The sequence below is a fragment of the Pristiophorus japonicus genome, chromosome 20 (genome assembly GCF_044704955.1).
Source record: "Pristiophorus japonicus isolate sPriJap1 chromosome 20, sPriJap1.hap1, whole genome shotgun sequence".
NCBI lineage: Eukaryota > Metazoa > Chordata > Chondrichthyes > Pristiophoridae > Pristiophorus > Pristiophorus japonicus.
The window spans coordinates 39,419,016-39,445,651 of record NC_091996.1 but is presented as its reverse complement, the minus strand read 5'-3'; the positions used below and the strand labels follow the sequence as shown (position 1 = coordinate 39,445,651).

The following is a 26,636-nucleotide window of genomic DNA, read 5'->3' as shown; positions in this document are numbered from 1 at the left end:
TTTATACTGCACTGCAACAATCTGGAAGAAGCAGCTAGTTCAGGGATGAAACTGATAATCGCTCCCAAGTTTAAAGGCCTCACCATCTCAGAACTTGGTGACCAAAGCAACATTTCTACGATTGAGAGGGGAGAGATACAAGCTGGCTGACCCATTTAATGCAAAAATAATTTTAACAGCAATCGACTAAAAGTCCTTCAAAATAACTCGGTCCTTAAAATTGATTAATTGTATGCTAGAGGGAACAAGCTCCTGCCCAGTGGCACATGCAATTTATCAGCTCCAGCACATTGAATGTTTACAGATATATCTGCAGTCAAAGTACAACATATACATTGTTACAAACTGTAGATTTACACCCAAGCATGAAAAGGGACTTCACCCCTGCTGGGATTATTGTTACACAACATGCTCAAAAGCAGGATAGGGAAGAGTGAGTTAGAAAAGAAACATCTTTCCACCTCCCTTGCTCAGAGAATATAAACAATTCCCATTTTGTTTGAAGTCCTGACCCAACATAACTGATCCCAGTGAAGAATTGAAGAAACTTGTACTCGTTAAGACCTGCATTTATATAGCACCTTTCATGACCAGCGGACGTCTCAAAGCCCTTTACAGCCAATAAAATATTGGCGTGCAGTCACTGTTGTAATGTAGGAAACGCGACGGCCAATTTGCGCACAGCAAGCTCCCATAAACAGCAATGTGATAATGACCAGATAATCTGTTTTTTGTTATGTTGATTGAAGGATAAATATTAGCCCCAGGACACCGGGATAACTCCCCTGCTCTTCTTCGAAATAGTGCCATCGGATCGGTTACGTCCACCTGAGGGGGCAGATGGGGCCTTGACTTAACGTCTGATCCGAAAGACGGCACCTCCGGCAGTGCAGTACTGCGTCAGTACTGCACTGGAGTGTCAGCTGAGATTTTTGAGCTCAAGTTCTTGGATTGGGACTTGAACCCACAACCTTCTGACTTGGAGGTGAAAGTGCTGCCCACTGAGCCACAGCTGACATTATTTCGTGGATCACATTGATAACGAATGTATGCACCTCCGAGTTTGTTCACAGGTTTGTTGAGATGCTGAGTTGGGAGGGGCTTAGCCAGTCATGATGTTCGCAAGACTCAATAAAACCCCAGCCAGTTGGGTTCAGGGGATCCACAATGGGGCAGGGGGTTGTGAGCCTGGTGGATGAATGGGTAATGTGTAGTGTGATTGGTAAACCTCTTGCGAATAAACCAACTTAGTTCTTAATAGCAATGTGTTGCTATGAATTCTTAAGCAAAGAGCCCATGAAGCAAATACGTTATAACAACACATTTTACTGACTGACAGTCAGTGATTACCAAAAGGCTAACCAAAAACACTTGGCGTATTTCTGAATTAAACTGGCTTAAAGCTGCAGCAGGCGTGTCCCTTTTAAACCAGTAATCTGGTCATCACTTCCACTTCTTGAACGGATTATTTTGAAGGTGTTGTGGGAAATACATTGTCCAAGAGGTTTCGTGAAACTGCTTTCAACTGATCACATTCCAGACCTGTATTCATCCACGTGATGAGTGCCCAACAGGCAAGTGGCTATTTACTTGCTTGAATACAGTTTGCAGTGTGTTTATAAAAAAGTTAATTTTTTTTTTTTTAAATCGCCCTTTTTGCCTCGAGTCGATGAATAGCAGCATCAGGTTTACTATTTCATTTACTGGTTTTTAAAATGACTAATTTGAGTTAAACAGAGGGGACAATTTATGTACTGCATCACTACACCAACCAGGCACTTCTTAAACACAGCACAAAACAAGAATCTGCTGGTTCAACTAATCCTCTCAACTGCTCACGCATGACATAACCAGCACATCTTGTGTGGCGTCAAGTAAACAAATGGTAAATTACAGAACTAACTTCTATTCCAATAAGGTGGAATCTTTTTTTGACGAGACAAAACTACTGCAGTTGCGAAAACCCATACTTAAATATGCTCGGTGTTTTTTTCTCTTCCAGCTTGATCAAAATCATTGGTTTCAGTCAAAAATTGCTAAGATGGCAGGTTCCAACAAGTCTCTCTCTCTGAAGAAACTAAATTTCAATAGGCGTAGTACTCAAGGTATTAACAAAAATCAAAACCTGAACACAACTGTTCCTTCTTGTGGGAAGCAGTCTTGCCTGCAAGTGGATCTTCTTGAAGGCCCAAGAATGATCAAGAACTTGCAGCCAGGAAAATCCAGAGGATGAACATTAAAAAAAAATTATAGACCAGGACCATCATCCTCTCGCTCCAGAGTCCAGAAGTTGGTTTTCCTTTTCGAATCCTGGTTGAGGTCACGTGCCTCAATATGGTGAACCTCACTGACACGTGGAATGAAGATCAGTTACAGTCACATACATCACCCCAAAATAACCATGTATACAGAAAACATACACCTAAAACAAGCCCCATTACCAATTGGTTGTGTAAATTCACAGACTCTTATGGGGATGGGGTGGGGCAAATATTGTGCAGCTTCCACGTGACTGGCGCCAATCTGCAACCGAAACCTACACCATTGTTGTTCCATTAGCAACCACTAGGAGCAGCATGGGAATTGCCCTGGCTGCCGCTGGAAGAAATACCCCAACCTACATTCAGTGCCTCCCTTTGCTGGCCATAGAATCTTATAAGCTATAGGGGAGTCAAGGGTTTATGGGGGAATATTGTGTATGTAGGCACTCTGTTAATGACTCCACAGGGCAGGGGTATGGCACTTGAACTGTAGTGACCTTAGTCCTTTATTGCAGCTCCTGTGGTGAGGACACCAAGAGGTGAGCTCCCTTTTATACTGGGTTATCTGCAGTGTGCAGGTGACCCTTAGGTCTCCAGCAGCAGCACCCTCAGGTAAGATATTTATATCATTGACATGCATACATAACAGGGAACAGGCAAGAAAGTGGAGTTGAAGCCAGGATCAGATCATCCATGATCTTATTGAATGGCAGAGCAGGCTCAAGGCGCCATATGGCTTACTCTTGCTCCTATTTCTCATGTTCTTATGAAACAGACTAGTATAGCACAAGAGGCCATTTGTCCATCAAGTCTGCGCTAGCTCTTTTGAAGAGTGATCCAGTTTGTCACACTCCCCCACTCTTTCATATCGCTGCATTTCTTCCTCCTTCATGTATATATCCAACTCCCTTTGAAACGAGTCTTTACCAGCGTATCAGACAGTGCATTCCAAATCCTAACCACTCGTTGCATAAACAAGTTTTTCCTCATGTGACCTCTGGTTCTTTAGCCAATCACCTTAAATATGTACCCTCTGGTTATCGACCCTCCGTCCATTGCAAACATTTTCTCTCCAAACCCTTCATGATTTTAAACATCTGATGTAGGAACTCACTGGGCAAACCTACAAATTACCAATCGATGGAACACTACTAAAGTTGCCCACGTGGGGAGCAGTGTCCAGGAAAAGCACGGGGGCAGAGTGGAGGAAAGAAGTCTTCACTCCTTCAAACAGGATGGGTTTATGGAATGGGACTATAAATAAAACCACACCATCTTCACCAAATGGTTATTTGCAAAAGGGTCAAACATATTGAAGTTCAGTTCTTTTTCGGGTTTTAGACAAAAATCTTTAAACAATAGGCTAATGCAGGCCAATTGGTTTGGAACAATGGAGAAACGGTTATCCACTTGTGAATCTCCAAATGTGACCAGAGAGCCAGGATTTCCAAACACAATCAATCACTGTGGCATTTTAAGGGAACTAATAACTTCCACCCATTAGAAAAGGTCTTGAACTGTTCCTTTTTGCATTATCAGGCCAGGTTTAGTTTATGGACTGTGTGGCTGGCACGGTGAGTGAGCAGGGAACCATATTGCCGCCTGTGTCATATCTCTCGATGTGCGTGTGGAGTAACACAACTTTCAGCGATGTTATTGAAAGGCCACTAAAAACAAAAATTGACTGCCTTAGAAGCAAGGAGGCAGATACTTTTAGTTTTCTGGATATTAACAGCCCCACATTTGTTTTTTCAGGTGATCTCTTGTTCCTGCTGCTGCCTTTGGGACACCAGTGCACTCATGGATTCTTTGACTGCTTAACCTTTGAAATGCTGGATATTTTTGGCAGCTGTGTTACTTTTTAAATTTGATAGCAGCTTGTGTGTCAGCTGTGGCTCAGTGGGTAGCACACTCACCTCGGAGTCAGAAGGTTGTGGGTTCAAGTCCCACTTCCAGGAACTTGAGCACATAAGTCTAGGCTAACACTCCAGTGCAGTACTGAGAGTGTGCTGCACTGTCAGAAGTGCCGTCTTTTGGATGAGACGTTAAACCGAGGCCTCGACTGCTCTCAGGTGGATGGAAAAGATCCCACGGCACTATTTCAAAGAGGAGCGGGAGAGTTATCCCTGATGTCCCTCAACCATAACAGATTATCTGGTCATTATCACATTGCTGTTTGTGGGAGCTTGCTGTGCGCAAATTGGCTGCCGCGTTTCCCACAATAGAACAGTGATTATGCACCAAAAGTATATCATTGGCTGTAAAGTGCTTTGAGACGTCCGGTGGTCGGGAAAGATGCGATACAAAAGCAAGTCTTTCTTTTATATATCAATTTTCAGCAAACACCAGCCAGTAAAAACACGTCACAAAAATAAACGAAAAAAGTGACATTTCCAGAGCCGGCTGAAGCAGCTGAACATGTGTCCCAGAGCCAACAAGGTGAATTTTCCTAGAAATTAGCTGGAACACCAGATCTTTCACTCTTTCCCGGAGAGTGCAATGCTTTTCAAAATAGGCATGATTCACAACAGGGATCATACTTGGGGAAGATTCGACTGCAACAACAACTGTCCCAGAATTAGACATTAGGATCAGCAAGACGTATCTGCAACCCTCCTAGTCCCCCTGCTCTCGCTCCCTTTCCTCCCCAGTATCCCATCACCCCTTGACCTTCCTCAGCAGGTTGTAGATTGTTCGTCTGCTGTCGACAAGATGGCCTGCAATGCAGGAAAGATTCCCTCAGGAGGACATTTATATTGAATGACACTTCAGCAAATTCAAAGAACTGGCTGTTCTTTAAAAAATAAGTTGAGAAAGCAAGAGGGCTTTATTGGGGGAGGGATATATGAGTAGTACTCAGATGTACTGAAAATGCAAGAGGAAAAAGCTGTATAATTACCAGAAATTGCTGCTGAAAGGCATTCACACAGTAAAATACAGCATCAACCCCCCACCTCAATAAAACTAATTATTCTGCAACCACATGAATACCAATCCAGCGACAGGCAGCTGGTTGGATGAGTATATTCTCCGTTATTCTGGTCAGCAGTGTCGGAAGATGTTGCACATCTGCATGCTGCACAGAAACACGATGTGCTTCTGCTCTTCATTAACTGTTTCATCACAAACACAGAGGGAGAGAGCAGAGAGAGACAGTGGGGGAAGAAAGAGAACGAGCGCACGAGGGGAGAGAAAATGAATATCTATTGTAGTAATATTGGTGGCAGGATATATATTGGCCAGGACACTGGGAAATTCCCCGCTCTTCTTCAAACAGTACCATGGCATCTTTAATGGCATGGGTCAAGCAGAGGGCGGGCAGGCCTCAGTTCAACATCCCATTCAACAGACAGCACCTCCTAGTGCAGATTAGGTGTTCAAGTCTCAAAAGTCAATCTTGAAACATAGAAACAGAGTGTAGGAGTCAGCCATTCAGCCCTTCGAGCCTGCACCACCATTCAATAAGATCATGGCTGATCATTCACCTCAGTACACCTTTCCTGCTTTCTCTCCATATCCCTTGATCCCTTTAGCCGTAAGGGCCATATCTAACTCCCTCTTGAATATATCCAATGAACTGGCATCAACAACTCTCTGCGGTAGGGAATTCCACAAGTTAACAACTCTGAGTGAGGAAGTTTCTCCTCATCTCAGTCCTAAATGGCTTACCCCTTATCCTTAGACTATGTCTCCTGGTTCTGGACTTCCTCAACATCCTTCCTGCATCTAACCTGAACAGTCCCGTCGGAATTTTATATGTTTCTAGGAGATCCTCTTTCATCCTTCTAAACGCCAGTGAATACAGGCCCAGTCGATCTAGTCTCTCCTCATATATCAGTCCCGCCATTCCGGGAATCAGTCTGGTGAACCTTCGCTGCAATCCCTCAACAGCAAGAATGTCCTTCCTCAGATTAGATGACCAAAACTGAACACAATATTCCAGGTGAGGCCTCACGAAGGCCTTGTATAACTGCAGTAAGACCTCCCTGTACTCAAATCCCCGAGCTATGAAGGCCAACATACCATTTGCCTTCTTCACCACCTGCTAAACCTGCATATCAATTTTCAATGACTGATGTACCATGACACCCAGGTCTCGCTGCACCTCCCCTTTTTGTAATCTGCCGCCATTCAGATAATATTCTACCTTCCTGTTTTTGCCACCAAAGTGCATAACCTCACATTTATCCACATTATAATGCATCTGCCATGCACTTGCCCACTCACCTAACCTGTCCAAGTCACCCTGCAGCCTCTTAGCATCCTCCTCACAGCTCACACTGCCACCCAGCTTAGTGTCATCTGCAAACTTGGAGATCTTACACTCAATTCCCTCATCCAAATCATTAATGTATATTATAAATAGCTGGGGTCCCAGCACTGAGCCCCGAGGTACCCCACTGACTGCCATTCTGAAAAGGACCCATTTATCCCGACCCTCTGCTTCCTGTCTGCCAATCAGTTCTCTATCCATGTCAGTACATTACCCCCAATACCATGTGCTTTAATTTTGCACACCCATCTCTTGTGTGGGACCTTGTCAAAAGACTTTTGAAAGTCCAAATGCACCACATCCACTGGCTCTCCCTTGTCCACTCTACCAGTTACATCCTCAAAAAATTCTAGAAGATTTGTCAAGCAGGATTTCCCCTTCATAAATCCATGCTGACTTGGGCTGATCCCATCACTGCTTTCCAAATGTGTTGATATTTCATCGTTAATAATTGATACCAACATTTTCCCCACTTCTGATGTCAGGCTAACCGGTCTATAATTACCCATTGTCTCTCTCCCTCCTTTCTTAAAAATGTGGTGTTACATTAGCTACCCTCCAGTCCATAGGAACCGATCCAGAGTCGATAGACTGTCGGAAAATGACCACCAATGCATCCACTATTTCTCGGGCTACATCCTTAAGTACTCTGGGATGCAGACTATCAGGCCCCGGGGATTTAATCGGCCTTCAATCTCATCAATTCCCCGAACACAATTTCTCGCCTAATAAGGATATCCTTCAGTTCCTCCTTCTCACTAGGCCCTCGGTCCCCTAGTACTTCCGGAAGGTTATTTATGTCTTCCTTCGTGAAGACAGAACCAAAGTATTTGTTTAACTGGTCTGCCATTTCTTTGTTCCCCATTATAAATTCACCTGAATCTGACTGCAAGGGACGGACCTATGTTTGTCTTCACTAAGCAGGAATGGGGTACTGAAGTTGCATGTTCAGCCATGAACTCATTGAGTGGCGGTGCAGGCTCGAAGGGCCAAATGGCCTACTCCTGCACCTATTTTCTATGTTTCTAATCTTTTTCTCTTCACATATCTACAGAAGCTTTTGCAGTCAGTTTTTATGTTCCCAGCAAGCTTTCTCTCATACTCTATTTCTCCCTCCTAATTAAACCCTTTGTCCTCCTCTGCTGTATTATAAATTTCTCCCAGTCCTCAGGTTTGTTGCTTTTGACTCCAAGGTGAAAGTGCTACAACTGTGCCAAGGCTGATTCCTGATTATACAGGAGACACCCCTCCAAACAATGTGATGCAGGTTAGACTCAGAATTTTACCCTTTGATTCATTTCATTTGAAGTAAAATGGATTACAGCCACATCTATCCTGATTAAACAATCCTATTCCTGAACAATTCTTACTAACGTGGTGTCAAACATGTCATTTTCTTTCCCCATCAGTAGCAAGCATCATTTACATTTCAAATCCTCTAAAGTCAACAACTAATCAACAGTGTTTTGCAGATTATAAACCCTCATACTCTGGGAACACCAACTCCAGGCCTCATCAGGTGAATTATGACAAGAATAAAATGGTAGATAAAAAAATTTCAAAAAATAAACAGGATTGATTTCTCCATTAGACTGGGGAGGAAATCATACATTTATAACAGGAGCGATACATTTTTGGACATTGAGGATCAAGGGCTATGGGATATGGCGAGAAAGTGGAGCAGATATAGTTCAGCCATGACTGTATTGAATGGCAGAGCAGACTCAGTGCACTGCATAGCCTACTCCTGCTCCTAATTCTTATGTTATGTTTAAACAAAACAACTACAAGGCAGAACAGATTATAGATAACTTCACTCCAACATTGCACAAGTGTATGTCAACACACAACAGCCACTGGCAGCAGGCGGCCAACGTGTGGTCAGATTAAAGGGCCACACTTGACATTAAATAAGGTTTCGTGCATGTTGTTCACTGCCTGTTGGCTTACTGATACCCCATAATAATCTGACAAAGATTACTAGTGAGGAGTGAGATGGAGACTGAAGTGTTGGCCTTGGCCTTGGGGCTATCGAACAACAATTGGGCTCTTCTCAGCAGATCAGTAAAAGGTAGGGTGTATCCGGAGGGTAGTGGTGTTACATAGTTTTACAGATTGCATATTTTGGTCAATGAAATCTAAATTTAGAAATAGTGTATAAATTGGCAGACAAGACAACTATCACACACAATATTGTCCTGGGAGAAAATATGTTGCCTCTCTCAATGATCAGAGTAAACCATTACAAAGCTTCCTTCCAGCCACCAAAGTTATCTCACCACCCAACGTCCACAAGTACATTTGCTGTTCTTTATTCCCACCAGCGCATTTTCATCAGTTGTTCCTTTATTTAAGTTCACATAGCTCATTCACCTTCTACCCGAAAGATAAGATTTGATACTTTTGGGAAGTTTTCAACTGCCCGAATGAATGGCCAGATGCAAAGGGTTTCACTTCACTTGCCTTTCTTTGAAGAAGCTGAGGCTGAGGTCCTCCATTTTCTTCAACCTCATACCGGATCTTATTGAAGAGTGCCAGAGGGTACTGCTCTTCATAAAACTGAAAAAACTCATCCAGAATCTTCCCAGTGCTTTCTGTAAAACATAAATCAGGCACAATGTTGAGCGTAGAGTCAGGCTTTTAATTGCAATTCTTCAAACAGTGCCTGCACGCGAAAAGATCCTTCATCTACATTGCTTGGTTGAAAGCTTGAGGTGTTTGGAAATATGGCAAGTGTTTGGTAATATTCTCTTAATTCAAAAATAGTCTCACACCAAAATATAAAACACACCTTCGGCTGACTAGAAAGTCCTGGAGCTCTCCAGGTTATTTTATGCCACTGTTGGAACTGAGCCAGCTTTAAATTTTTTCCCTCGTTACAAATTCTGTCGTTGCCCTGAAGGGACTGGATTATACCGTGACTAGTCAATGAAGGAGCCAATCCAGGTTTGTACAATGAAAAATATTGGTAGATTTTGGAATATTACCGAGCGAGAGAGAACAATTCCTTTAATGCACTGTGCAACAGTGAGCTGATTTTCAGGAACTGGATTGCATAGTCATAGGACACATGCAGTTATGGATTTTACTGAAGTCATTGGGAGGTCCAGATCTGGACACAGACTTATTAGTGGGAGTTAGGGTATGACTGGCCTTTAGTTTAAGCTAGGTGGTCAAATTCCTTTTACCACAGTCTCCCAAAGTTTAGGTGTCAGTGCAAAACTGTCTCTATGCAAAGCATTGTGATGTCATAATGACATTAAAAACGTGGAGCGATGAAAGTGCAGGCCGATTGCAAACTTAAGTATCACTACACAATAGTCTCTCCACACGCAGTGAACTCCAGTGGATTGCTCAGTGTTCCTTTTCTGCAGTTTAACTGCACGTTAGTCTATAACTCAAGGAAAACAGCCTCCCAAAAGGATATTTCACACGAGTGAAAGTTTCAATAGCAGATCGGTCGGTGCATGTCCCCACCTCCATCTCTTGGGGAAATCGCTCTTAGCCCGAATACCAGAGGAATGGTGGTCTGCTTAACGGACACTTGGTTCAGTATCTTTGTGCAATGCTAACACCGATGGGAAGATAGAAAGAACAAGTTTTGGATTCAGTTTCAAACCAGTGTCCCATCAAAAAACCCTGAATGTAAAGGAAAGCTCAGCCGTACCACTCGTTGCCTTTTAATGGTCCAGCCGCAGCTCGCTGGCCAACCTTCACCCTCCCCTCAAAATGAGCCATTAAAAAAGTTACCAGAAATGATAGCATTAATCAATTCTCTGTGCTTTTGAGTACAAATTCATGGATTTGATCTGTCCCAACATCATAACGTCATGAAAACATTAGCCCCACCTCCCTCAATGCACTAATATAGTACAGGGTATAGTGCAGTGTGATTTGCACTGATTCAATCACAGTGAATAAACTGTTAATGCTTTGTGTTTTTGTTAATAAGCACTCCCTCATTTGTATCCTGCAATGCGTTTCATCTCAATACATTATAGGCAGTCTCTCAAAATCAAGGAAGACTTGCTTCCACTCTGAGTTCTCAGGTGACTGAACAGTCCAATACGGGAATTACAGTCTCTCAGGTGGGACAGTTGGTGAAGGAAAGGGTGGGTGGGACTGGTTTGCCGCACGTTCCTTCCGCTGACTGCACTTGGTTTCTGCTATAAACACCTGAAGCACCTACAGGCCTGAAGCAAAACTTGAGGCAATCTTCTGCTGCACTCAAATGCCTCCGAGTGTTGGCTTGTTCCTAATGTTAACAGAGCAGTCATCTTTCCCTGGGAGTCTGTACAGAAGTGATTTATAACCATCACACATACAAATGCAACCTTTGTTACTTCTTGGTCGTATGTGTTATACTTTTAAAAAGATACACCATTCTGACAAGCTCAGACATATCATACAATGCAATTTGGATATCTTCCGAGTTCCCATCCTCTTAACAGACATTTGGAAGCTAGCTGCAGGAAATGAGGAGACTGGATAATAACAATGTCAAGTATTGTAATATGATACAATGATTAGCATTCAATATGCATAATAGGATATTGGGCGATTGAGTTACAAGGTGATCTTTCAATTCAGTTCTTCTGAAGTCAGAAACTCCAAAAGAAAAGCCAGAGACGAGAGATTAAGTTACTCCCTTAACTCTGCCAACTAAGCGTATAGTTCTGCTTCCAGAAAATGTGTTCAACTTTGTTTATTATTATGTGGTAGAGCGGAACTGAGCACAGCACAGGTGACATATGTGAAAAAATAGAAGCATGGAATATTATAGTTCAGAGATTTCATTCCACCTTCTTCTCCAGCAAAGAATTAACAGATAATAAACCACACACTCAGAATCTTACAGCACCGGAGACCATTTGCCCCATCAGGTCTGCTCTTTGAAAGAGCTCGCCAACTACCCCCACTCCCAGAGCCCTGCAATTTCCTTCTCCAAGTATTTATCCAATTCCCTTGGGAAAGTTACTACAGAAATTGTTTTGTTTTCCATCATTATAAAATCATTTGTAGACCAGTGGTCGCTGCTGTTTGTTATAATAGTTAGTTGCAGGAGGTTGTTAAAAGTTAAAGGATGCAAAAAGACAAATGTGGTGACATTAGTATTGACTGAAATACAATTATTTGAAAACTTTTGACTGAAAACCTCACAACTTTGCATATTCAGCCTCATGACTGCACAAGAAATAAAATTGGGACATTGAAAATTTGCCATAAGCAGGATTTATCCATTCACCTTTTGTACATTACTCATAATACAATCTACAGACAGTTTTAAAAAGACACACTCTGTAGGAGCTGGTATAAATATTAAGCGGTTTAAAAAATGCATCAAAAATGATCTTCCAGTTCCAGTGTAAGGAGGATATGTAAATTGTAGGTTTGGATGCGATCAGTCAGATATAAACACATGCAAGTTCATCTATTCTCCATGGTTTTGCACCAACTCACAAATCATGGAGGGAGATAATTTATGCCGTCTTATTAAAACATTTCCTATAGACCAGCTGTGACAGGCGATGGAGGAGTCTCAGAATCAAACCGGATCACTTGCCTGGAGCAATCAAGAGATGGAGGGATGGGAATATAAATGGAAGGGTAAAAACATAAAAGCTGATGGCCAAAAATATCATGGTCCTTTCAAACCCACCGCAATATTATACATGAAAAGCTTCAAAACAGAAAGGCTGTGCAAGGGTGCGATGTGGAATTTTCTTCAAAGTTAATATACATGAACCAGAACATGAAGTTGACCATTAAAAGAAATGAAATCCTGAAATGCTCCTTCAGATGCACTGGTACTAAGAGGGCATTGGTTTGTGAACAGGTGCCGGGAGTTAACAAATTAAACTTTAGCAGTGAGAAGGAAGAACATGCAGTCCCAACAATTTCACCAGTGACTTCACTCTCTCCCTTCGAAATGCTCATGACAAGTGTTTCCGTACTGCATAATGAACAGTTCGGTGGATCTGACTGGTGACCCACACTGACCTCCCAGCATCCTTTGCATGGCACACTTTTTTAGGCAGCGGCATGGCCACATATCAGTGAGAAAGAAATCCCCAGCTGTGGCTAGCTGCCGAACCTGGAACTGAGCCTGCTTGCCCCCGAGTAGCTGGTTGCCTTTAAATCATTTAACTTTTACTTTTCATTCTGCATCTCAAAACTTGGTCACATTGATGGATCTTTTAGAGCTTCAAATCAGCCCCAGGCATATTTAAACAGAAGGAATTGCTGGAATGTTTACTTATTCTCAAACGCAGAATTGAATACTCCAACTGTTAATAAAAAAAAAATCTCTGCTTTCCTTACCACTACCAAACAAAAAACAAGCTAAATGAGTATCACCACTCCTAAACATGTCCCAAAAAGTAGTATACAGGGTCAATATAGAATATTTATTAAGCCGTACTCGAGTCAATTAAGATTGGATTTACTTGACAATTTTAGCTCTGCTGCAAAACTAAAGTTGGTTCATAAAGATGGATTTACCCAAGCGATCTGGAGCAATGGAAATGAAAGGTTGAGCAACCACAGGTTTACACCCCAACTGCAGATCCCAGTCTCCAGAGTAAACCATTTTCTACATTTCGGTGCAGAAGAGTTGTGCACGTGTTTATATTTTCTATTGTACACATTGTATGAAGTAAACCTCTGTCAAACTAATTCGTGATGTGGAATAGCAAATGAACAATCTTGTTTTATAGTGGTGTTTCACTGTACTTCAGCAGTCAGTTATGACAAACATGGGCCCAAGTTTCAACAGGATTTGCTCCTATTTTTGGGAGCAACCAGTTTTTTTTTTGGAGTATCCTAGAAATTGCAATTCTCCCCATTTAGTTTGCTCCAGTTCTAGTGAGTTAGTTTAGTTTTGTTTTAGTTCAGTTTTTTTTTCCCCAAAAGGGAGCGTGTCCAGCCATTTGCGCCTGTTTTGCAAGTTTAGACTGTGAAAAGTTACTCCAAACTAACTTAAAGCGGAGTAAGTGTCCACTTTTGCACACTCAGAAAAACCTAGTGTCGAATTAAGAAATCAGCGCAGCTAGCCAGAGATTGGGAGGGGGGGGGGGGCGGGGAGGGGGAGAAAGAGAGCACTAAACACCATCATTTAAAAAATAATCAATAAATGAATCAAATTTTTAAAAAAAATTAAAAATTAAAAGTTCCTACTTCACCTACTGTAGCACCTATCCGTTCGGGAGCACCAGGAGCCCTCCAGCAGCACACACAGCCCTGCCTGCCTGATTACATTTTCAAGTAGTCAGATGCGCGGGGAGGCAGCGGCCGGCCTGTGTGACAGGCCACTCGGCCTAGGCTAGGGACGGCGACCATCGCGTCATCCCTTCAGCCAGGGATACGGTCGCCCGGAGACAGGACGCGCTGGAAGGACCAGGAGCTACCGCGTACGCGCGCAGACTCTACCGCGCATGCGCGCAGGGCTGTGCGCGCTGCTGGAGGGCTCCCGGTGCTCCCGAACGGATAGGTGCTACAATAGGTGAGGTAGGAACTTTTAATTTTTAATTTTTTTTTTTTATTTGATTCATTTATTGATGAGTCTTTTTGGCGCAGGGCTGTAACTCCGCCTCCTGCTGGATCTGCTTAATTGTGCCAAGTGGAATGGAGGCCTGCAGACTGTCCAGAATACAGAGGTACTTTTTACGTGCATTTTTAATTCTACAAACTCGACGCATCTCTGGGAGGTGTGCCGTTCTAACCAACAGTTGAAACTTGGGCCCATGGTGTCAGATCCGAAGGATCAAGGCTGACTTCAGCCATGCCACTAGACCAAGACTCACTGACAAGCCCGTACAGTGGCTGATGTGCAACGGTCACCATACGTTTAAAAAAAAAAAATCCACGCACAGCCATCTTCCACCCCCTCAACTGGAGTTCACGACTGGAACATCGGGTCCTTCATTATAAATGACCCGAATTAGGGCCTTGACGACCATCTTTCAAAACAGCCCATCAACACGCACTCTTACCAGCCATGCCGTGGGCAGGGGAAAATCCACATATCCCACATGACTGGCAACTACATAGTGGCTTCACTCCTGCTCCACAGCAGCAGGAAACGACTGTACCCATGCACTAAAAGCAAGTCAGAAAAACTGACTTTGTAGCCATTGACACAATGGTAATCGGCATATCCTGATATCTTGTATCATTGCCCTCCAGATACTCTGCACTCAGATTGTGATTACAAAAAAAAGTTTTTCTGGTGGTGTGTGTGTGTGTGTCTGTCTCTCGTGTGTGTGTGTGTGTGTGTGTGTGTGTGTGTGTGTGTGTGTGTGTGTGTGTGTCTCATGTGTGTGTGTGTGTGTGTCTCATGTGTCGTGTGAGAGACTAACGAACAAAACAGAAATAGTGACCTATATTTAACATTAAATGCAACAAAGGACTGTAAATACTAGTACAGTATACAGTTACACTCTCTGTTCGTTGCACCAGTGTTTTCAGATCATTGGTTGACTGATTGTAAAGGCTAATGGAGCGGGGGCGAGGGAGGGGGCAGGGAGTAAGAGAGTGGTTGGCCAGCATAGCACAATGCAATAGCTTGGCAGTCCTTGAACCAAACAACTGAATTTATTTAATGTGGTCTAATAATTTGTTTGCTTATTAGACTGCACTTTTTGAAAATGTGAAACGACAAGCATGTGTTGCCAAAAACTGTAGTTACAACAGTTCCTGTTTGCTGTTAGCACAGTGCTAATGCTCAGAGTCTCTGCCAAATCTCAATGGAAGAAAATACTAAAGTACTTTTATTGTTCCAAGTATTCCCACATTTCATTCAAGAAAACGTTAGTCTCAGGATTGTGACTGCTTTGCTAAAAAATAAAATTAGACATGCTGACCATTGAATCTCCCTCCTTGCCAGCTTCTGCAGCCACAAAATGGCAGGGAAAGATCCCAATGCATCAGTGACTGGCAACTTGAATGTGGCTTCACCCCTGCTCTACCATGGGGCTCTGGTGGAACACACTGGTGCTCCCCAAACATCATTTTCTGAAGGTTCAGATTCCCTAGAAAATAGGGGAAGAATTGGGACAGAACATACTCCTGAGACTTATTTTCCCTTTTCAGGAGGTTAATCAGGCAGAGCACATGCTCTAGTAAATATAGTCAGAAATAATTAGTCCCTCAAGCAATGGTAGGTACGTGCACACACAGGATTATGAGGTCAAAGATGCTGAGCATCCTACAGTAACTCGCTCAAGTGGCCACTATTCACATGAAGTTTAGCAGAGTATCATTAACAGTGGCAAACATCTCAGCCAAGCCTTGTCTTGCCCATATTTAGTATAAACACAGGATCAAAGGTCATCGATCTGAAACATTAACTGCTTCTCTCTCCACAGATGCTGCCTGACCTGAGCATTTCCAGCATTGTGTGTGTTTATTTCTGTATCCAGACATGTACTTCCAGCAGGGATTAATAAGTGGATTACCTGGCCGATTGTCCCTTCCTTAATCCTCGGGAGTAGTGGCCAACTCGAATAGCTCTGCTGCTGCCCTGGCTGTTCAGATAAAGCACAGACCGGGATTAAACCCTGAACCTTCGTTATGGCTCAGATAGAGGCTCCACCTCCGAGCCACCAATTGGATAGCCAGGAATTGGTTGAACTAAACTGACCACATGGGGTTTAGGGTTTAGCACAAGCAATGCTCGGGAGCCGTTTACGGAGCTTCATTTCTCATAACAAGTGCAAGACAATACAGGGCCATCTTCGTGATCCTGCTAAAAAGCCACCAGGACTACGAAGCAAGGCTCAGATGCTGCAAGACAAGATCATGGTGTGGCACAAGAAGCTGGACTTGAAGGGGTAAAACCACAAAAGCTCACTGCCCCCTGGTGGGCTACAACCCAAATGGTCACAAAAGATACATGGAGGAAACAAAAACAGGAATTTATTCAAGGCTATAGTATGAGTGAAGGAGAAAGGGAAAATGATTAATGGAAAACCCAACGTTGAAGCACATGGACCAGTGGTCGTGCAGTGCAGCTTTGTGAGGAAGGTGCAAGGTTGGTTGTCCTGCAAGGCAAGCCGAAGGACAACAGTGCACCATGTTTGGTCAGTGTCAATGTTGTCTAATCGGTAGGATTTGAGAACATAGAAAATAGGTGCAGGAGCAGGCCATTCAGCCCTTCGAGCCTGCACCACCATTCAATAAGATCATGGCTGATCATTCACCTTAGTACCCCTTTCCTGCTTTCTCTCCATACTCCTTGATCCCTTTAGCCATAAGGGCCATATCTAACTCCCTCTTGAACGCAGGAGCAAAGGAATCGGCCAACACAAGGAGTACCCAACACTACCATATATGGTTGCTATCTCAAGATTTCATTCCAGTGTTACCTGTCAAATGGTTTCACGTTTACTGCTCACCAATGCCATGTGCTCACACCCTCCCGAGCTGTTTCATTGCATCTAGTGTACAGCTATAACACCAAGGCACATCCTCCAGATGCAGCATACAATTGAAAGTGTTGCCACACTTGTATTTCCAAAGGCATCCCAGATCAAATCACAAAGCAACATGGTCATTCATTGCCACGCAGGATGGGCTTGTGGTTGAGCACGATACCGCCATTTGCGTCCACAATGCAACTGAACTGTAAGACAGCAGAAAGCAGGCACATGACCTGCTCTTCCAATTCTGTAACCCTTGTGTCCATTGCATACTGCTCCTGGTTTCATCATTGTGTACGATAGTTACAATTTACATTTCTATTGGTTCAATAGAATTATTTATCCTTTTCTGAGATATGGAATTTTAGCTACAGTGATTCATTTACAAACAATCATTTTTCAGTGTCTGGCTGGTTGATTTTGCTGAAAGCAGACCCATTAACTGGAATCAATGCTGTTATTGTTAGCATCTTAAGCCTGCAGGAACAGATTTCATACATTTTCTAAATATGATCACAAGACTTTTAATGTCCAAAGTCCTGACTAAAAACACAACAACAGTAATGATTTTTGGATGACCAATGTTTAAACAACATTTTAAAAAAAGCAAATGAAGTTACATATGCACTGGTATAGATTGTCCGAGGACGTTGGAGAGGAATTTTCCAGAGTATTTTTTTTCCCTTGTTGGCCCTGGAATTTTGTGTGGTTTTTTTTTTGTTTCTCCCAGGAGATTACAATGCTGGCAGAGACACAAGGTGGGGGAGAAGTGTTTAGTCATGATGGTCCGGCCATCGCTGTGTGGGGCAGGCGTGATTGACAAGCCCATCAATTTCAGACATGTGACTGTTTGTAAATGAAAATCAGTTTAAATTGTGTGCAATCTAGTATGTAACAGCTACACTTAGCTGATTGGGATAATCTCACAAAAAAAACTATTACCAAATAAATATTTTGACTGTAGGTTATACAAAAGCATCCTCAGCATCGTAGTGTACTGTGAATCCATGACAAGATATGCATGGTTCAAACATAGCCCAGGAGTGGCTTAGGGCCCCAATGAAGCAGCCCAAGTGCGGGGCAGCGAGACTTATGCACAATGAAATCAGAGGAGGCCATGAGGATTCTTGGGCTTAGCTAATTTAATTAATGCAAGTGAAATAAGGGTGGGAAGTTCCAACAGCAGGGGGAGCGATACAGGACAGCATTTTAGAGGCACGAAAGAATATCCCGTTGACTCTCGCTCAAAGCTTCACGCATCTTTCGGATTTGTGAAATCCATTCTCCCACAAATTGGTGGTAAACCAGAATCCTGTTCAGGACGAGTGGAGAAGCTAGTGTGCATTCGTCAGAGGCACCGATGACCATTCCTTCAGCTTCCTGCAGAAGCCTTCATCTTTGTTGGAGAAAGCTGCCAAGGAGCCCATCACAGTCATTCTTGTCCAGTGTCCATCCCAACACTTGGGAATCCTGAGAGAACTTGCTCCTTCAATCCAAGCAGTTCATTATATTTTTCACCAGCCCTCAGGTGGGATGTAGAAGCGCTATAGCAGAGCAGAGAAAAGATCGTGCGGTACGTACAGTAATAGAACCAAATCTTTTTGAAATTAGTTGCAATGAAAATCACTGGATCACTTGATGCAAGAACAGTTTATGTTTGGTTCTCTTGACAATAGGGAACAGGGAACACATCGATATCAAGGCTCAGGATTATGATGCAATGGCCAGCATGGAGAAGCAAGAATCTCCCTGTGCACAGGCAGAGGTTGGCAAGAGGAGACAGATCTTGGACGGGCTGAGATGGCCAAATACTGCTCCACTGGTGTGGCAAACGTGTCTGCGTCTCAACTGTCTAGCAGCTGTTGCCACTCCACCCGCTTCCTGCTCTTCATGTGCCAGACCAACAGCAGGAAGCAACCTTTGGGACATCTGCCATCAGTTCTTTCCCGATTGCAGAGTTGTGAAACGCACAAGACACCACCACAATTCGGCAAACAGTGCTGGACACGTAGTGCAAGGGGCTGGGAAATGTCTCGAAGGCGAGCCCAGATCCAAATATCTTGCTGGATGGGTAATGCTCGGATGGTTTGGTGCTGTTCTGCTGCTGCCCACTTAATCTGACCTCCTACTGCTCCTATTCAATGCAGCACACAGATCATGTAAAGTGGGACACTCATTGGGAAGCCCATTCTGCAACACTCCAATCGTAGCTCAGTAATTTGCCTTGAATAGAATGCAGCCATGGGGTAATGCAGAATTAGGGGAATGCTTCCCGAGACGACCATTTAGTAGTGAAATCACAAGGAAGCCCTCAAAGCCTCCCTGATAAAGTGCGACATCCCCACTGACACCTGGGAGTCCCTGGCTAAAGACCACCCTAAGTGGAGGAAGTGCACTCGGGAGGGTGCTGAGCACAGAGTCTCATCGCCGAGAGCATGCAGAAATCAAACGCAGGCAGCGGAAGGAGCGTGCGGCAAACCAGGCTCCCTGCCCACCCCTTTCCTTCAACGACTATCTGTCCCATCTGTGGCAGAGACTGTGGTTCCCGTATTGGACTGTACAGCCACCTAAGGACTCATGCTAAGAGTGGAAACAAGTCTTCCTCGATTCCGAAGGACTGCCTATGATGATGTGATGACGACAACATTATTAGAGACACAAATCTCTACACCCAATCTCAGCAGTGCCTGTTGGAACTAGTACTTCTGCCATGATGCACATGTCCTGGCAAACTGTGCCTTTTTAAACAATGGCACATACTCTCAATTGTGGATGGAAAGAAAAGTCACAGAATTCAGTATGGGCGACATCGTCCCATTCTACCTCAAGTCATGTGAATGTGGCTGCCACTGGGACGTGGGCATTGCCAGGTGCCCTGAAATGGAACAGGAATTGTACCGGGATATTTGGCCGGTGGAACCCTGGCATACATTGGCCTCATCAGAAATTCTTGGCTTTGCAAAGGTGTAATTGTTGACTTAAGCCCTTTGCCAACCCAGGAATTAGGGCTGCAGTCACCAATAGAAGTCAGGTCAAGAACCAGATTAAAAACTGCATTTTGCATAATCCAGGTATAAGCAGCAGTGTGTGCAAACACTGGGTGCTTCAAGGAAAGCCAGCATGCATCTACATATCCTTTACATATCAAATCTGCTGCTCGAATTGTGCTTGAAGAAAATAAATTCAGAACTGAATTCCATTTGCAATTATTATACACAACACTTTGCAGTTTAAATTGGCTGGTTGGCGCAGTGCGTAGATTATTCTGGTATTTGATTTGATTGAGGCTATTCAAGAAAACATTCCTCGACCAGATAAAATCGACTTCTATTTTCTATGAAGCAACTTTCACCAAAATAGTAAGAGGGGAAAATGCAACGAAAAATACAACACAGCAGCACTAGGGACAATGCAAGGGTCACAAGTAACTGCCCAAATTGGAGCGCGGTTTGTGAATCACTGGTGGCAGCTATTCATTCGGTGTGATGTAAAAGCCATGGCAAGCGATAGCACAATCGCTTGCTACAATATCGGCATTTACTTAAACAAAGGGGCAGCTTCCCTGATCAGCTTTCTTCTTCATATGGAGGGACCTGAAAAGTTTATTTCCAATTTTCTACCAACACTTGAAACTACATTTACTCACGGCAGTGACATCTGCCTGAATGAAGCACACACACAATGATTCATTCATGGTCAAAAATATATATACATGAACTCATCTGTAAACAGTGACCAAGTCCCTCGGCCTCATTTGTACAAAACAATGTTCACTTGCTGATCTAATCTGATTTCAGAAACATTTATGAGCAAAGCCAGAACAGGAAACATCCTTTCCTATATCCTTAAACAGATATTGCAGGATCTGTAATGAAATAAGTTAAAATGTTGAGTGGGGACTTCCAAGTTTTAAAAAAGTACTCTTTCTGCGTAGTTTGAATAAAATCACCACCAATGTGTGTCAGCTGTGGCTCAGTGGGTGACACTTTCCTCTGAGTCACAAGGTTGTGGGTTCAAGTCACACTCCAGGGACTTGAGCTCAAATTCTAGGCTAACACTCCCAGTGCAGTACTGAGGGGCTGTCTTTCGGTTGAGACGTTAAACCGAGGCTCCGTCTGCTCTCAGGTGGATGGCAAAGATCCCATGGCACTATTTCGACGAGCAGGGGAGTTATCCTGTGTGTCCTGGCCAATAGTTATCCCTCAATGTAATTAAAAAGCAGTTTATCTGGTCATTATCATATCGCTGTTTGAGAGAGCTTGCTGTGCGCAAATTTGCTGCCGCGTTTCCCACATTACAACAGTGACTACACTCCAAAAGTACTTCATTGGCTGTAAAGCACTTTGAGATGTCCGGTGGACATGAAAGGTGCTATATAAATGCAAGTATTTTTTTTTTTATATCTTCATTCCAGAAATCCTACTATACAAAAGGCCTGCAGCAGGAGCCTTTCCCTCACTTCCCTCCCTCCCCCCCAGAGTGGGGTCTGACTAGGGAGCGAGAAAAGGAGGAAGATCTTTAGCCATGAGCAGTCATCGTACTTGACTTTGGATTCCTGCTTCTAGTCAAAACTGAAGATAAATACTTCAGCATAGTGTAAATATCAAAACCGCAAATATTACAACGGGTAACCAGGTTACAACTCAAGGCCCAGGAAGCAAGTTGGACAGTCACCCTGACAAATATCAATCGGAATTTGTAAACATTGACCATGCCAGTAAACATATGCTTGCCCACATTAAGTCAGCATTTTCACAGGATCCCCATTGACCTTCAATACAAACTATGTAGGTTTATATCCAACAAGTCCCATTACATCAACTTCTCAAATGAATCTTACCACAATGAAGTGTGCATATATATCTCAGCAGTCAGCAAAGGGGAGCTGTTAAGAGAAAAGTTTAGGACAGTTTATATTGGCTGAGACAAAAAAACTAAGTCAATTGTTTGCAGGCCCGTTCCTTGTATCAAGTTATGTAACTGAGAAACAAGCTCCTTTAAGAAAGTTACCAGCCTCAAAAATAGCTTTGATGATGCATGACATAAAATTGGCCCATTTGCTGGTGCTGCCTGCAGCATAATCAAAGAAACCAGCCAGGCTGTGGATTACGAACAGACATTATCTGTTGAAAACGATTGAAGCGCTAGAAATAATTAACATGCATCACCAGGCAATTAACTGTCACAATTTAAGCAGGAGAACATTGGCTTAGGCCACGGACACCAGGAGGTAGAGTTTCTGCTTTGGGCACAAATTAAACTCAAAATTGTGCTGGTTTCCCAAAGTGATTACAGGTCAAGTTCCCACCCAAAGTTTCCGTAATCACAAATTTAAAACATTCCATGCAACAGCGCAGCATAATAGATCACAATCATTTTCTCTTTTACCTTTGCATTAAAAATTATTCATTGATGTATTTAAGGGCAGTAACCTGGTGCAGTTTTATCAACAGCTGGAAATGGGTTTTATCACAAAAATAAGCATTTGAGATAGTGTCCAGTTCGCGACCCGAGTAGCCAGACTTTAAAAGAAAAACTACTAGTTTCATTGGTCATTTAATTAGTAAATTCATGATTTATTTTAAAACTACTAGTGCCTCTGCCCCTAAAACCCAAGCTCTGTTTGAAGACCGTACTTGAATGGCCGCAATTGGCAGAAACTCTGCACCCTCAGTATTTCGATCAGGGGCGCGGCCAGTTTTCAGCACGATGTTTCTTAAACCAGTGCTAAAGATCGCGGTAAATAGATTCACGCTTGACGTAACTTGCATTTAAAATTCTACGAAGTTCTGCACTGGTTTGGCTGATTTCAGACAAAACCGACGCAAACTATCAGAAATGTTAGGCCTAGGTCTTTGAGATGCAATATGCAATATGAGGACTGTTCAAGACCTGCCTTGGTTTTGCGGGTTGGTTTCTCAAAGTGCAGTATAATTGCAGTTTTAGGAATACAAAAACTTGACACTTGATGTACTAGTTCATTAAATTTTGAACTAGCCACAACAAACATGGAGGCAGTTCTAACTTTAAGGATGTAACTAGTAGGGTTCTAGTTTCTACTAAACTATCAAAATATTCTTACTTGAAAGGTCTGTAAAGAGTCACTCAAAGGGTGTTTAGCCCTTGAAGGGCTACTGTGTGATTAGACTCGTCTTTTGAAATCAGGCTGCAACTACTGCTGCTGTAAATAGTTCTGCGAATAAAATGGTTTGGCAGTTTCATTTTGTGGAAGTGTGTTTATTGTGACCGATATTAATCATCCTCTAGACACATGGGTGCAACACAGTCCACTAGAGTGTGAAATTAATCCAGAAACAATCCATTATCCACCAAAAGCACCCTATTCCAAATTACTTGGCACACTTAGCCTTGGTTCATGGGAACGGACATACACGTTGGCCATAAGAAAGGTATCTCGAGAACTCAAATCATACCATCCTCACCCAATACGCAAAATCCCAATCTGGCTGTATTTGCATGAACCAGCCCCTTCCTTTACTTCCACGTTAGTTAATGTTAAGTATGGAAGAACGCCACAAAACTGAGTACTGTGAGCTAAAACTGATGTGACCTTAGTGTCTTTAATACAACTCCAGAGTGCCCAAGCAGCATGGCAGACAACCTTTTATACTCCCTTGCACGAGCTGTGCAGGTGATCCTCCAACAGTTGCGTCCTCTGGTGGCAAGTCTTACACAGTTACAATGTTTACATACAACAGTTAAGATTAGCTGTTTCTCAATTTGAAAAAAAAAAGTGGAATGCGGTGTGGCCTGGAAATTTCAGAAACTTAAATTGAATTGGTGCTTTGTTTTAGACACCAAACCTCTCACCTGCAAGCCAGCCTTTGAGTCAGAAGGTTTTGGTTCAAGCCCACTCGAGACTTCAGCACAAAAATCTAGGCTGACACTCCAGTGCAGTGCTGAGGGGAGGTGCTGTCTTTTGGATGAGACGTTAAACAGAGGTCCCGTCTGCTCTCTCAGGCAGATGTTAAAGATCCCATGGCACTATTTCAAAGAGCAGCAGGGGAGTTATCCCCGGTGTCCTGGGCCAATATTTATCCCTCAATCAACATAACAAAAACAGATTATCTGATCATTATCACATTGCTGTTTGTGGGAGCTTAATGTGTGCAATTGGCTGCCGCGTTTCCTACATTCCAACAGTGACTACACTCCAAAAATACTTCATTGGCTGTAAAGCACTTTGGGATGTCCTGAGGTCATGAAAGGTGCTATATAAATGCAAGTCTTTCTTTTCTAGTGCATGGAACGCAGAGGTGGAATTCTGAATGCCGCAGCTTTCAAATACTGAAACAGAGATAAACCTACAGCATTGGAGAAGATTATTTTAATCCACCGTCACTTCACAGCAGAGTTTATTTCAGTGATTTCACCAGGACTTTTCAGTTTCCCAAAACAGTTTCAATGTTCCCCACCTCCAAACCTTGCATGTAAAAGGAAGGATCTTGCATTTATGTAGCCAGTTATTGCATTCTCAGGACAACCCAGCATGAAGTGCAGTCACTTATGCAGGCAACCATTTGTAGACAGCAAGGTCCACAAACTGACACGAGATGAATAACTAATCAAACAATTTTTGAAGGTATAGGTATTGCATAAATGTTGACATGTTCTTCGCACATCTGCCAATGTAGTTCTCCCTCAGTACTCATCATCTTAGGCGGTCCCTCAAGCAAGGATGATTTGCTTCCACAAGAGTTCACAGATGTTTTGATGAAGGACCCGATGTTCCAGTCCTGAACTCCAATTGAGGGGGTGGAAGATGCCTGCGCGTGGATTTTTTTTTTTTTTTAAAACATGTGGTGACCATTGCACATCAGCCACCACACGGGTTTGACAGAGCTAGGTCTTTATCCAGTGGCAAGGGTTGAACCAGGATGACTGGAGACCTGCTCTACTGCACAGACCCAGTGCGCACACATATCGTAGTGTGGGCTGGCCCGTGCTGCCCCGGGGCCCGCGCCTCTGCTGGGCCCCGCACCCTCAGCCACAATGTTCCAGGGCCTGGCGCTCCAGCTTTATTTATAGCCCCGACCTAGTGGTGTTCTCTCACAGGTCGGGGCAGCCCACGAGGCCTCCCTCAGTACTGCACCACGTGTCAACCTTCTGGTTCTAAAAAAAAAATGTGAGTTTTTCCCAGATACATTTTGCTGCACCCAACACAATTCTCACCTTCGAGTAGATCTCTTATGGCATTGCTCACTAGTCAGAGACTACACAGTGTATTTAAGGGAGCAGTATACTGTGCGACAATTATTCTGTTGCAAGCAAGCTGTGTGTAATCTAGTCTATCCCTTTATGATCTAATTGCCATAACATTCCACAGATCAGTTTAGAGTTTAATTGATCTTCAGGCTATCCTGGTCAACTAAAAGGCCTTTTCCGGTGTGGAGAAGAATCTCTGCACAATGGAAATGATTCAATATTTATTTATTTTTTTTTTTTTAAAACAAGCGTGGCAGATAAATTTGCAAGAGACCAATTTTCATGGTCATCCTCAGTTTTAACACAAATAGATCAAGATTAAAATGAAAGAAAGAATAAATATGTCAGCTGTCCTGTGTATATAGCCACAGATTTAACACCCATTAGGGTTCCAAATTTTCAAGCTGCTCTTGGAATTAGAGTGCATGAAAATGAAGGAAATGCCCAATTTTGTGGCCAAACATTTAAAATATGAAATTAACTCCCAAGGATCCAGAATTGCTTTCATGAGTGGCACTGTACATGAAGCAGCACAGCCTGTACAAGTGTGTACAGCGCCACAGAATTCACGTTAAAATGTAATTATAAGCTCACATTTCCAGAAAGAAATGCTTTACAAGCGTCCCTAGGATACCATCAACTCAAATTGATTACAGACAACAGCTTTAACACTAAAATCCCCGTGGTAGCTGAACCTGGGAGAAAACATCTTTAAAGAAAAGATTAAAATATACCTTTGAAGTAACACTGATGATTTTTATATTAGAGAGTCAAGTGCTGGAAGCATGGCAAGAATCCAATGTTCCCATTGAGAACAGGTATTCCTGTATTATGGAATCAAAAGCAGGGAAGGAATAGGATCACAAATTTGCTCCTTTCAAAGAACACCCCAATTTTCATGCGTCTTGCCACCATTTCTTAGCAGCACAAGAATCCGCAAGCCAAAAGCAGAGACGTGAATAAAAACCACGATTGCTTCAAGCACCAGAATGTATAATTACCTTTCACCCCCCACTGCTTGTAAACCACTCCAAAACTATTGCTTGAAATGATTACCATAAGGTTTTCGTGGGTCATGTTCAGCTCTTACACCACTGTAGAGGGTGAATTCACTTTCACTCCTCCAGCTGAAGGGTCTGATTCTCAGAATTCTAACCAATTCTGGTTTGGGTTTGCAATATTGTCAGGCATGCTCATACACAACATGTCAAATCAGACAATGTGTCGCTGGCAAAATGCAGTTACTGTAACATTAAGGGAAATCTACACATTTCACCAATAGCAAAAAGGTGACATGCTAACAGTCGTAGTGATGGCAGAACTACCTCTGCTGCCTTGCTATTTCTGGAAGAACTAACTTTATTTATGAAGCACCGTTCACATCCTCAGGACATCTCAAAGTGCTTCACATCAATGAATTAATATTGAAGTGTAGTCACTGTTTTTTTTAGGCAATGT

General features: G+C 43.0%; 1 protein-coding gene across 1 annotated transcript in view; it reads right to left on the bottom strand.

The window, feature by feature from the left end:
* The window catches only part of LOC139232489 (protein Niban 2-like), a 238,739-nt gene that overhangs the window by 138,863 nt on the left and 73,240 nt on the right, over positions 1 to 26,636 (bottom strand). The window contains exon 2 of the mRNA XM_070862786.1: positions 8,998 to 9,128. Within this exon, the coding sequence (XP_070718887.1) occupies positions 8,998 to 9,128 (131 nt within the window). The remainder of the gene's footprint in view (positions 1 to 8,997; positions 9,129 to 26,636) is intronic.